Raw genomic sequence first — 12601 nt, 5'->3', positions numbered from 1 at the left:
TTGCCACCTTTTTACACTGCATTTCTACCCATCATCTGTGTGTGTGAGCATATCTCCAAATGTGTCACTTGTGCTTCTGTCTCTGCTAAAAATGACATATTTTTAAACACTTCATTTCATACGTACATGTATGCTAAGATGATATTCACATCACTAATTGATTTATTTCAGAATCCGTCTTATCCATGTTAGAAGCCATACTGTAGATCTTGTATTGTGCTAGAATGATCACTATAACTGCTTTTTACCTGTAACAGTATTTAAAGTCAAATAATAAAAGGAAAAATACAGTTTCCAACAAATGCAGAATACGCCAGCTAAACTCAGTTCTGACCAGAGAAAAAATATAGCCCTGCATCTGAGTCCTACTCTGCTGAATCAGCCTCCGTACAGCATCGTCTGCTTAACCTCTGTATAGCAGCTCCAAAAGCTCAGCGCAGCAGACTCTGACATCCATAATAAAATGTTGCTCCCTGCTGGTTTGAAATAATATTGCAGGCACAGAAAACTTACACTATATATTACAATTAACTATAGTTGTCTATGAATCTATACTTCACATCCAGCTAAACACACACCTATATTTACTCATAGGCATATAAGTTGACTGTGAGTGTGGGTGTATGGTCAATACTTTACACCTACACTCACCTACAGATTATTTTATGTCTTTTCATATACAGTCTTTCACTCAACCTTTTCCCTTCCTTGTAGCTGGGGACTGTATACAGCTATAGTAACAGGACACTGAACTTTTAGCCTCCACAGGCTTCACTGTGTGCTCAATATAAAGCTGTTCTGTCTGACATACACTAACTATCCAAACATACAGTATAAAACCTCTACACTTTCACCCAGTTCGATGACAGATTCCTGACTTTTATAGGAGGAAGGAATGAGGGAGGGCTGGCCTTAGCAATTGAACCCTGTTTAGTAGTTGATTATTCACAGTGCCTTAAGGTTACATTGAAAAGTGAATGACATAATCTTGAAAGGGCTTCAGAGGAAAATAAACCTTAACGATCTCTGTGACATTTATTCACCAGTAGTTCATGGTTTCACCTGTTCTGCTTGAGAGTGTTGATTAGTCATTCTTACATTAACACTGAAAACGCTGTTAAACAATCTTGTAAAACATGCATTAATGTTTTATGCCTATGGTTTTAAATGTGTAGCAAGTATTACTACACTTAGAAATGATATACAATAGAGCATACATACAAGCATGGTAGATGCTTTTCCTACTGTTTATGTGATGATGAAGGCTTGATGATGGCCAAACTTCCCTGAATGTGCTGAGCAAGGCAAAGCAGATTCTGTTATCCTCGGGTCGTCAGAGTGACAGTCAGATGAGAACTTTTGCAGTAGGGTCAGTGAAACAGCTTTGGTTCACTGCGTCTCAGGAGGAAGAATCCAGTGTCAGACTAGCCGAGGCTGTGTAGTGGACACACACACCACAGGGAGGTTTCCCAGTCTTGGTGCATTCAGTGGCAGGCTGTAGAGTTGGGTGCATGTAGCTCTAAACTTATCAGAATAGTCCTTGGGAACGTCTAAATACCTTTAACATCAAACTAAAAATAGATATAAATGATAGATTATTCAAATGGAAACCGGCATGGTTTGACTTGTATCTTCACATAATCTAGGTAACATGTTTTGAAGAAATAGGATATTTGGTGCTCTTTAGAGGGATCACATTGATTACTAATTAATTCAGTTGCGTGGAAACAAAAAACAGATCCTACTATGTCATCTTTTTTAGCTGCGTGTGTGTCATTCAACATCAACAAATTACAAACCTGCTCTAAAAACGCCTTCTCCTTAGACAGGGTTCACATGAAGGGGAAAGAATGAATGTCACAGGAGAACAAGTATTTTCATATGGAGTTAATACTATTGTGCCACTTAGAACGTGACTGATTTAATCATAAGAATTTCAGTGGTCATTAAGCCATCGTAGCTGGCAAAATACATTCATGCACACACACATCCTGGACTGGTTATTTTTAGATTCATCTCAGGCTCCCTGCATATGGACGATTTTTCTAGAAAACCCAGCTGGCTTTCCTCACAAAGAGGTGACCGTCAGGAAAGATTGTATCATCCAGATTTTGACCAAATTGCAATACAAGTGTTAGTAAGTTGGTTTTCTGCCAACATCTGCAGACAATTTAACAACTGCAAAATTCAGTTATGTTCCATTGAAATTGTCAGCTGTGGGAGGATGGAGGATAAAGGCAACACAAATATGGTATATCAGCCATGCACTGAGGAATTCTAGCAAACAGTTTTACACAATAGTTATAAAATTGTACCAAATTCTGCTGCTTTTCCTCTCTGTCGCTCTCTTCTCATATCTGTCCTCCTCTTTGTGTCTATCTGCCAACTCCTAAAAACATTCTGTTGTCGTATCTGATTAAAATTATGTCTGCGAGAGAGGATAATATCCATCTGTAAATGTGTTTTCAAACAAATGTCCTGTCTAATTATTTGGCAGGCTGCTTGATATGACTTCCTAAGACTTGGGAGAAGACTGAGATAGAAGAGTGGAGAGAATAAGGGGTGGGAGAAAGTGAAAATAAATAAAACAAATGCGTACATCTGACAGAGAGAGGACAGCGGAGAGAAGCAGGCACAGGGAGAGAAGAGGAAAGAAGGGATTTATAAAAGAATAAATCAGAACAAAGAAAAGAAAACAACTGCTGCAAAAGCATGTCTGGGCTGTGCATGCCTGTTCCCCAGTCTTGTCTGTGCATAGTCAAAATCCCTGTTAAACAACAAAGAAGAAGGCTAGTCATTGTATTTCCTGGATACAGAAGAGCTTGGCAAATTAAAGCTGCATCAGGGAGGGAGACTGAGAGAGACACAGTGGCTTAATTCTGTTCCTATGGTAGCAGAGGCTTCGTCAGCATCTCCTCACTGCTGTACCACAGTTAATGACTGGTAACTTGGATTAATGGTGTGCGCTCATTGACACATTTAGTTTGACGTGCATGAGCACACCTCTACTAATCATTCAATCAGCAGTCCATCGTGCAGTTACAGATTTTAACATGTCTGTGGTTGTTTTGCATCTCACTGACGGATGCACACAACTTCACAGAATTGAATGACTATAATTAAAAGGTTAGACTGAGAGAAATAAAACAGTGTTGCACACTGTTTTTGTTCCTCACGAATAACGAAGGTGCACATGCATTCACTCACACAATTATAAATATACACACAAACACAAGCCGAAGTGTGCACATTCTCAAATTAGCTCAGATACGCAAAAGCATACCTATATGCACAGTGGGGAGTGCCTTAAGAATTGTGTGTTTCTGAGCCTTGGTGGAATGCCCAGATTACTTGAACTCCCTGTCTTTACATCTTAATTAGTGAGAGGATGTCTTTGTGCATAATTATTCACAAATCCCCTTACAGGAAATGAATGCATTACCCTAACCATGCATAGCAAAAAAGACAAGGAAGGCAGCTTATTGGGGAGGGCTGTAATGAGACATCCAAAGAACTGGGATTTCAGATCTTCCTGAGTTAAATTTCCATGTTAAGCCCATTTGAGGAGACAAAGGGGGTGAAGAATGTGACGGAAGAAATCGGAGTTCAGTACATATTGGAGCTTGCAAGTAGTGCACAGTCCTCAATTTGTTTTTTTTCTTTTTTTAAAATGCTGAATGTCTGTTGAACCCATGCATGCATGTGGGTGCACATTTGGGGTTTGTGACGCAGGCAAGACAGTCTTTTTACTTGACATCATCCTTTAAAACCCTGCTTTGTGCGTAAACAAAGACAGTGAAAGAGAAAGAAGGCACGGTTTCAGTATGGAAAATCAATTTGTAAAATAATACAAACATCTGCTTCTCAGGCCACACCACCTGAAAGAGAACAAATGAATTTAGTTCACATCTTTTGCATGCTCACTCACATAGCTCTCCTGTCACACCAGCAGTAGTGAGTAGTTTTCACGATTAACGGGTGTCATTATCACTAATGCTTTGTATTTGAGGCTGCACACTGCCTGCAGCATTCTGCTAGTCAGCTTTACTCCTCTACTGGAAAAATGACAGCACAAAGAGGGGAGTGAAAGAAAGAACATGCATTTTCTTCTCTCTCTCCTGTCCTCAGGGAGAAGTTAACTGTCTGTCTCACGTGCTCATTTATTACTAAGCTCAAGAAAAACATCAACACGTGTGTACTCTACCACATACAGTACAATTATTCACTATACACTAATGCGAAGTGTACACATGTAGACATATGTAGGATAGCAGGTTTAACACTAAGTAAATCAGAGCAGACAATTGGTTATTGTGAGTTTCCTTATTGCTTTATGCAGCTTTATTTCTGCATGGGAGCCTGCTATGAGCTTGGACCAAGTGAGAAAAAAGCGAGGGAGGATGAGAAATCATTAAACGAGAGAACATATTATATAGATGGATGAAAAGCTTGGGTATTAGTTAGATCCTGGCTCCTAAATCTACCTGCCTGAGCCAAAGCTTTGTGCGGGTTTGTGAGAAGATCAGTGATGCATCTGTGTGTGGATGCTTCTGTGTTTGGTATACGTGAACGTGTGTGTGTGTGTATAAGCAGGAGAAGTGCCACTCACTTGCGATATTGAGGACAGTTGACAGAGCATTTCTGATAGCCAGGCCGCTGTGTTCTTCAAACAACTATGAAGACAGCAGTTAGGAGGAAGAGCTCTTACCACTGTTAACAGCTCTGACAATCCCTGTTTGACTGTGTGTGTGTGTGTGTGTGTGTGTGAGCATTACTGTGAAGCTTGCAGACATAAGGATCTGCACTTACAGCTTCACAGCTGTGAACAGCTCTGACAGACTGTATGTGCCTTCAAGAGAAACGCTTCACACAGCTAGAACTTTCATTACTGTGGGTGTGTGTGTGTGTGTGTGTTGACTTATGTGTTGTTGTCATGTTGTGAGCCTCACTATGAAGCCCTTCAGATACAGAGCTGTTAAGAAGACTGCCATAGAGTTGGGCTGTTGCCTAAAATACCTAAATTTAATACCTGTGTTCTTCTAACATCCTGTCTCAACATGCAGTTACAGAGGTGCTGACTGCTCTCTGGAGCAATACTGACACGGATCCACTGCTGCTGTCTGTGCTCATGAGAAAGGGAAGTTAAACAGCCATCACAAATGAATAGTGGTTACTGCTGCAGGGATGTTTCCAGGCATCTCAGCACATCTCTGTCGTTGAGTCTGTACCAGAGCCATGCTAGAAAAGTAAAGCTGAGCGCATCAAGGTGTAAGGCTGCATCAAAGCACATTGAAGAGATTTACAGTAAAAGCCTTTCTGCTGCATTCAGAGGCATGTTCTGTCAAGCCTGCCTGGCAAGCTGCATTGCCATGTACAAAGTCAAACCATTTGCAGTCATCAAACCTAACTGGATTGGAAGTCTAAGCTATTTCTTCTGGCTGCATGTCTTATTCTGTCAGGTTTACACGTTTGAAATATTCACACTTTTTACACACCGCAGTAAACACAGTGACAAATCTCAGCTGTGATAATCTTGTTATGTTATCCAGCTTTACCTACAAGTCTTCCTTTCTTTATTGTTTCTTAATTCAAGGTGTAGTTTTAGATGAGGAACATTTCATTCTGCACTCTCCTTCATCTTACACTTATTGCCTTTCCTCTCATTTCATCCTTTCTGCCAAGCCGGTCTTCTAATTCAATCTTCTCTCCTCTACCATACTTCCATATCCTACCTCCTGTGTTTTTATGGTCTCTGTGTTTTTCCTTAAATGTTATTGGATATAATCCTCTGGTTACCGGACAATACTTTCCTCACCTTGCACCACTCTGTCTATAACCCAGCCGGTCATGTGTCCTTCTTTTTTTTTCCCTCAGGGTGCTGTGATCACTCCAGCCTCGGCCATCGAGCCCAGTTTGTCTCTTCATCCCTCCAGTGTAATGGCTCCTCTCACCCAGCAGATGAACCACCTGTCTCTGGGGACTACAGGCACTGTGAGTCTCCCCTTCTCGTCTGACTCATCTTTCTCTGCATCCATGTGGAAAATGTGCGATGACCCTGGGACCGAGCAAAACTGTTGTTGTGTAATGCATTGTTACGTGTAACAAAAAAAAACATGTCTCAGCAGGAGACGTTACATTTTGAATCCAGAGATTCTGGAGGACATATTGATTGTGTCTATATTAAAATAATGTCTCTGCGTCTTTGCCCCACCTTCTTTCTCTGCAGTACATGCCTGCTGCAGCGGCTGCTCCTATGCAAGGAACCTACATTCCCCAGTACACTGCAGTGCCTGCCTCTGCCATCACAGTGGAAGTAAGGACAAAAATAAGTTGTTAACTCACTTCATTCAAGTCATTTTACTATTTGTTATACTATAACAGCCTGTTTAGGATTCTTGGCAACATCTATGCTACTGCAGAGTCACAAAACAAATTGAATTATGTCTAATGAGGAACTTAACTTGAACATATAATACTCTCAGATTAAAATATTCCAGCAAATGCAGTTTAGAATGGCTATACTTATAATAAATGTATAAACCACAGTGTCACTTATATATAGCCACTGAACCACATTCCAGTTTTAAGCCTTAATAATGTCATAAAATCAGGTTTTAGTTCCTGTAGGTCAGGGACGGACATTGCCAATAATTTATATCAAACTAACAAAAAACAGAGGAACTAACTGTGAATTCTTAAAATTCTTAAACGGAGCCTGCAAAGATGAGATAATCATGTTTATTCAATACCACATGTTTGGATACTCAGTGTTTTGTTTAGTTAGGATAAATAATCTGTATTCATTGCTTAGAGCCCAACATCCTTATTACACCAGAAAGTTAAATATTTGATTTGCGTCTGTTTGTGTTTCTGGTATCAGGGCGTGGTGACAGACCCATCTCCACAGACAACCGCTCCCTCCTCACAGGACGCAAGCGGGCAGCAGCCTTTATCAGTGGAGAATACAGGGGATCATGCCACAGCCTACTCTTACCAGCAGACTAAGTAAGTAAATAGATCTCTCTATTCATTGCATTCTTCCTCTATAGCTGGCACAGAGTTATATGTTGCTTCTGCATTACTCCTACACCGTTCAGTCAGAAAGATGTTGTTCCACTGTTTTATTTCACAAAAACAGCAGTGACAGTGCTATTGAAAGTGGACCCCAAGCGAAAAGGAAGATGGATGCAAATCTGTTATTCTAGTAGTACACAGCACAATATCATTGTGAAGCAGTAATATATTAGATAGACCATCATTTCTTACTGGTAGATTTATCAGGACAAATAGGCAGGAGCTCCTTCATACAAAACACAACTTCTGAGGACTTTTTTTTTATTTATAGTGTAAATCAGTTTGAATATATTCACATAGACTTGTCACTTGACTCTTACATGAATATAATCAATAGTTTATGTGATTATTTGCCAATTTTGGCTGTAATTTAATTTCAGAAGTATCTCAGTTTCCATTTTCAGATTAAAGCTTTAAGGATTCCCCTCTGCATTGCATTGATAGCCTATTGGTAGCACTGCAGCATCCTCTGTTTGATTTCAGTTGGAGTCCATGTCATTCCCCTCTCTCTCTCTAACCCTGATGCTTCCTGTCCAAGCTGTCATTTACCAAATCAAAGCAATAAGTCATGCTAAGTAGGGAATATCTTTTTTAAAAATGGGGTTCCCTACTCAAGACTGCTAAAGAAAAAGAGTATACTTGTATACACTTTACTGAGTCTCATAAAGAAATCGTTTGACTTTTTTCTGTTACTTTGCAGATTAGATGAGGAGCTTTAACATTTTTAAGTTAAACATAATGTAAAACCACAACTTTTTTTACTGATTTGTAGCTACATTTTGTTACATGTACACAAGTCCCAGTAAGCTGTTTCCCCTTGTTTCCAGTCTTAATGCAAAATGTCAAACTCTTCCTTTAAAGATGCTATTTTTTGCATATTCATATGGAAAAGACCAAGACAAAGCCTTGGAGGAAAAGAAGAGAGAGATGTTAGAAAATCAAGCCATTTACAGGGGAGCTTCACCGACTTTACACATCAAAGCCTATTTACGAGTCTTGGGGAGTACTACTGCATATGTGGAAAAGTACTATAAAGCCTTTTGTGGCTCCAGAGGGAACTTTGTGAAGTCTGATAACGTCAGTTGGGGGCTACTTATTTGAAAATTTAACCAGCATAACACACTCGAATCTCCAACCAAACTGTTAGAGGTCAAATTTTGTAGGTAATGTAGACACCAGGTTTTGACAAGGACGAATACAGGAATAAAAAAGATGATATTTCTTCTTCTGCTGCACTGATACTGATCCTTTTTCTTTTATGAGGGTACACTGTGAGTCCAGCTGTGTTATAAGAGTACAATACTAAATCAGCAAGGTTTTTTTTGAAGTAGACTGAGGCCCAAGCTGCTCCGGTGTAGACCATTTCCTGATGTCCTTCCCAACTCTGCATGTTGGCTCCAATCACACATGCAGGTGTCAGAGATTCATGACAGTTTCCTAAATAACCTGCTGGTGGTTTCCTGAACGAGTAGCAGTTGGACAAAGCATGTTGTGCCTGTTTTAGTGATAGTGACTTTTTCTACATTTGCCTGTTTTCACTGACTTGTTTTTCTGCCTCCTTTAGATAACAAGATGGTAGGAATCATTGCTGCATTGCCTTTAGAAGGACTGCACTGAGGCGCTGGAGACACAGAAAGAATCAAAATGAAACGGGGACAAAATAAGGTGACATGGACAACACTGAGGGGAGAATGCTTCCACTGTGCACAGGCACCAAATAAAAGACAAAATGAAGAAAAAAAAAATTCCATTCTATTTCTTACCTGGTTGAACCAAGAAAACGACAAAGAAGAAAAAAGAAATGATGATTTGCTGAACTTGAGGACAATGAAATCAAACGCAGTCTGCAACTTTGAGTTTATTATTTCTCACTGTGAGACTGGACTTTGCCTCCAAAGGAAAAGACATAGACTGAAATCTAAACTCAACCAACAAACTGTACAGAGAAAAAAAAAGAACATTTGAATGTGCAGGTAGATTTTCAGACTTTTTTTATTAAAAAAGCAAGGAAGCAAAGTCTAGAAAAAACAGGTTGTCTTCCTTTGATATTAAGCTACATCATTTTCATCCTTTTTATTATTTGAGTAGTTTTCTAGAATATCAATGTTTTCGTAAATCTTTATTGCCTTAATTTTCTCAATCTTTGGGAAACAGTCTCCATAGTGTTGACTTATTAAAAAAAAAAGACTGAGTGGTTGAGTGATTTGAGGGGTTCTTAGAGTTCTCGGAGACTAAATCTAAAAGCTATCTGTACAGGATTTAAAAAAAATATGGTTGTATTTGTATGAAGATGATTTTAAATTATGTGGTGCAGTGCAGCTGTTGGTTGGTAGGAGAAAAATAATCGTGTGGGACTTGTGGGAGGGGTCAATCCACTGCTTCCTGGAAAATGCAGTTTAGTTTTATCATGAGTTTAAAAAGAATTGTTTCTCCATCACATTTGTATTTCTCTCTTTTTTGGTTTTTTACTTGCATTCTTTTTACCTTCAAAATGTTTTTGCTTTGCCTGCTTTGCTTGTCTCACTGCAAAAAGAAAAGTAAATAAAAAAATAAATAAAAAAACGCAGCCTACAGGTGGCATATTTTATACCAAAGATGAAGAAACTAGGTAGTGAAGAGATCTTCCTCATGTTGCTTTCTCTTTATTTTTTCACCTCTGGAACTGAGATTTTTTTGCTTGACATGCTGTTGGCGTGTGAGATAATTGTATCAGTGACTGAGAACATGCAGTAGCTCTTTTACACAATTGCCTCACCCAGAAAATTTAGATGCTTTGTTTCGTTTTCGATCAAACGTGTTAATGATGTAAGGTGGGAGGGAGCAACCTCCACAGACACACTGTGGAGGTAGTGGAAGAGGTGGGTATATTATTGGGAACAAGTTGGTTTAGTATATTTTAGTGGTAAGGAAAATGCATTTTATCCTGTGGAATATTGGTGTGTACTCTTCAAAGTTGTGTATACACATAATTACATCGTCCTCAGGCTGCATTGTGGCTACATCCTAAATGTCCACAGTGAGATGCAGTAACTGTATGACTGCAAGCCAAAACACTCTAGATGTAATTATTTTCAAATGCATTGTCTCAGTCCATGCAACACACTGTTTTTACACCACTGTCTTGCCAAACACAAGCCATTTAAAATGTGAGTAGGGTGACGATCTTTGAAAGGAAAAGGGCATTTCTGTTAAACGAAATCATTTAAGCTTATGTATATTCTCCTGAGAGGACAAGGAGAACGTTGTTGTTTTCACTATTTTTTTTCTTATTGTGTTGCCTTTTTTGTTTATTTTTTATAATTGATTATGATGTGTGAGCTGCTAAATACTTTTCAGTATTGGGGAGTGAGGTTGTCTTGTGTTGGGTGGGTGTTGAAGAGGTGAACCTCCTGAATGACAGTAATTGACCATTTTAAGAGAGGGTAAAGACAGTTCCTGTTGATTGTTATCTGTGACTTGACAATGTAAAAAGCATCCTGCAAGTTGTGTGCTTCTTTTCAAGTGAAAGAATGTTCCTGGTTGGAGCCCTTTAAAAACAAAAATAATCTCCATCATTTGTACTCTTACGTTACAATACTTTGTACTGGTTAAGAAAAAACTAGTACAACTAATACAACTAGTACAAAAAACTGTCTGACACCAGCTCTGAGGTCACCCCCTCGAAGCCCCGCCTACCTGACCCTCCACCAATGAAAGGAAGCTAATGGAGACGGAAACAAAAAAAGCATGGTTCAACCAAAATCAAGCAGATACTAACCTCTATTGGAAAATAAATTATTGAAACAAGAGAGAGGGAGAGAGTAGAGAACGCGAGAACAAAAGTAATATTTATGAGATCTTTTTTGTACACGTGTGTAAAAGAAGATGAAACAGAAATAACTTTGATGATGCTATTTTTTTATTTGCTTGGTCACATGCCTCCCATGTCTTTCAAATTGTGATTCTGAGAGTGTCTGTAGAACCAGTGGATATTGCTGTAGTTTCAAATGTCTCTTTTCTTTTTGTTTTCTTTTTAGACAAATCTTTCAATAAAAAAATGTTTCAAACAGTGAATACTCTGTAGTGTATTACTCTCTGCAGCTACAACACAGTACCACTAGAGTGCACTGCAGTACACAGTATGAGTGAAGAGTGGAAAGGTCATTGGAAGAGGCTGTCTGTCTATAGGCTACTTTTGGGGAGAGTTTATTGTGTGTGTGTGTGTGTGTGTGTGTGTGTGTGTGTGTGTGTGTCACACAGAGGCATTTAAGCAGACATAATTATCCATGATTGTACTGTGGCTAGCAGGTAAAGCAGGTCTCCGGCTCCTCCTCTCCTCAACACTTCTTCCTGGAGCACAACACTGAATCCCAAATCACTCATGTGACTCACTCACATTGCGCTTTGGGTATTCACTTTAACACTGTATTTAATATCTTCTTTGTTGATTGATAAATTAGACTTGAAGATGACATAAATGATTGAACAACCACAAATGCCACAATTAGTAGATATGTTTATTACATAATGATTCAGGGTTATTATCAAAACACAATTGACAGTCAGTGCATCACACAATAATCATGCATAATAATCTCCAGTGCAATGTCATTGAAAGAGCCACTCAAGTTAAGTATGATTTATACCAAATGTCAAAAGACAAACACACATTTTTATTCATGCTGTTCTGTCAGGAATGATCTCAGACAAGTGAAGAAATCACGGTGGGTGCTTTTGTTTTAGAATAAAATATTTCAGAATGCCTTCGTCTTGAAAAAAAAGCCACACTTATTATATATAAACAGTATTACAACTTGTCAGGCACCTGCCAGTTAAATGTATCGGTTGCGAATATCAAGCATATTGATTGTACTACACTCATCAGTCAATAAAATTCATTACTTGCTCTCAGCAATACTTCTTCCATTCTGTTGCTGTCTGATTATGGGGCTCATCTGTGAAACTGACAGGATGGAGTTTCTACCAAAAACACGTCATGAAATTTTTGTCATCAGTGATTTACATCTGTAAACTAATCACTGCTGATTGAAATGAATCTCACCAAAGGCTACATACAAGCTCTCATTTTACTATAACAGTATATTTACATTACTGCATTACTGAGACAAACACCTGAATAAAAAAGCTGAATTGTCTGTCAGTTCCTCCCACAACTAAAGCTGTATCCCTCAGGACACAATGCTTAACACTATACTTAACTCAATGGAGAAGTTTACTAAAACTACTAGATTGACTTGACTTAAACTTAGTTCCATTGATTTAAAGGACCAGTGTGTAGGATTTAGTGGCATCTAGCAATGAGGTTGCAGATTGAAACCTAATGAATACCCCTTTCCTCCCCCTCCGTTTTCAAGGATGTAGGAATACCTATGGTGGCTCCAACACTCGAAAAAACATGTAAGACCCTCTATAGAGACAGTGTTTGGTACGGCCATTCTGGGCAAATATTAGAAATATGGTGGTGCAAAATGGTGGCCTCCATGGAAGTGGACCAGCTCTCTAAAGGGCTCCTTCTTAGATAAAGAAA

General features: G+C 39.0%; 1 protein-coding gene across 1 annotated transcript in view; it reads left to right on the top strand.

The window, feature by feature from the left end:
* The window catches only part of LOC128366334 (RNA-binding motif, single-stranded-interacting protein 3-like), a 120887-nt gene extending 109770 nt beyond the window's left edge, over positions 1-11117 (top strand). Inside the window, exons 11-14 of the mRNA XM_053327014.1 lie at positions 5875-5991; positions 6227-6313; positions 6881-7005; positions 8639-11117. Of these exons, the coding sequence (XP_053182989.1) occupies positions 5875-5991; positions 6227-6313; positions 6881-7005; positions 8639-8642 (333 nt within the window). The 3' untranslated portion in view covers positions 8643-11117. The remainder of the gene's footprint in view (positions 1-5874; positions 5992-6226; positions 6314-6880; positions 7006-8638) is intronic.
* Positions 11118-12601: the final 1484 nt, after the last annotated feature.

This window comes from Scomber japonicus, chromosome 10 (assembly GCF_027409825.1).
Source record: "Scomber japonicus isolate fScoJap1 chromosome 10, fScoJap1.pri, whole genome shotgun sequence".
Taxonomy (NCBI): Eukaryota; Metazoa; Chordata; class Actinopteri; order Scombriformes; family Scombridae; genus Scomber; species Scomber japonicus.
Note: the sequence above shows the minus strand (reverse complement) of the source record. Positions and strands in the feature narration are given on the sequence as shown.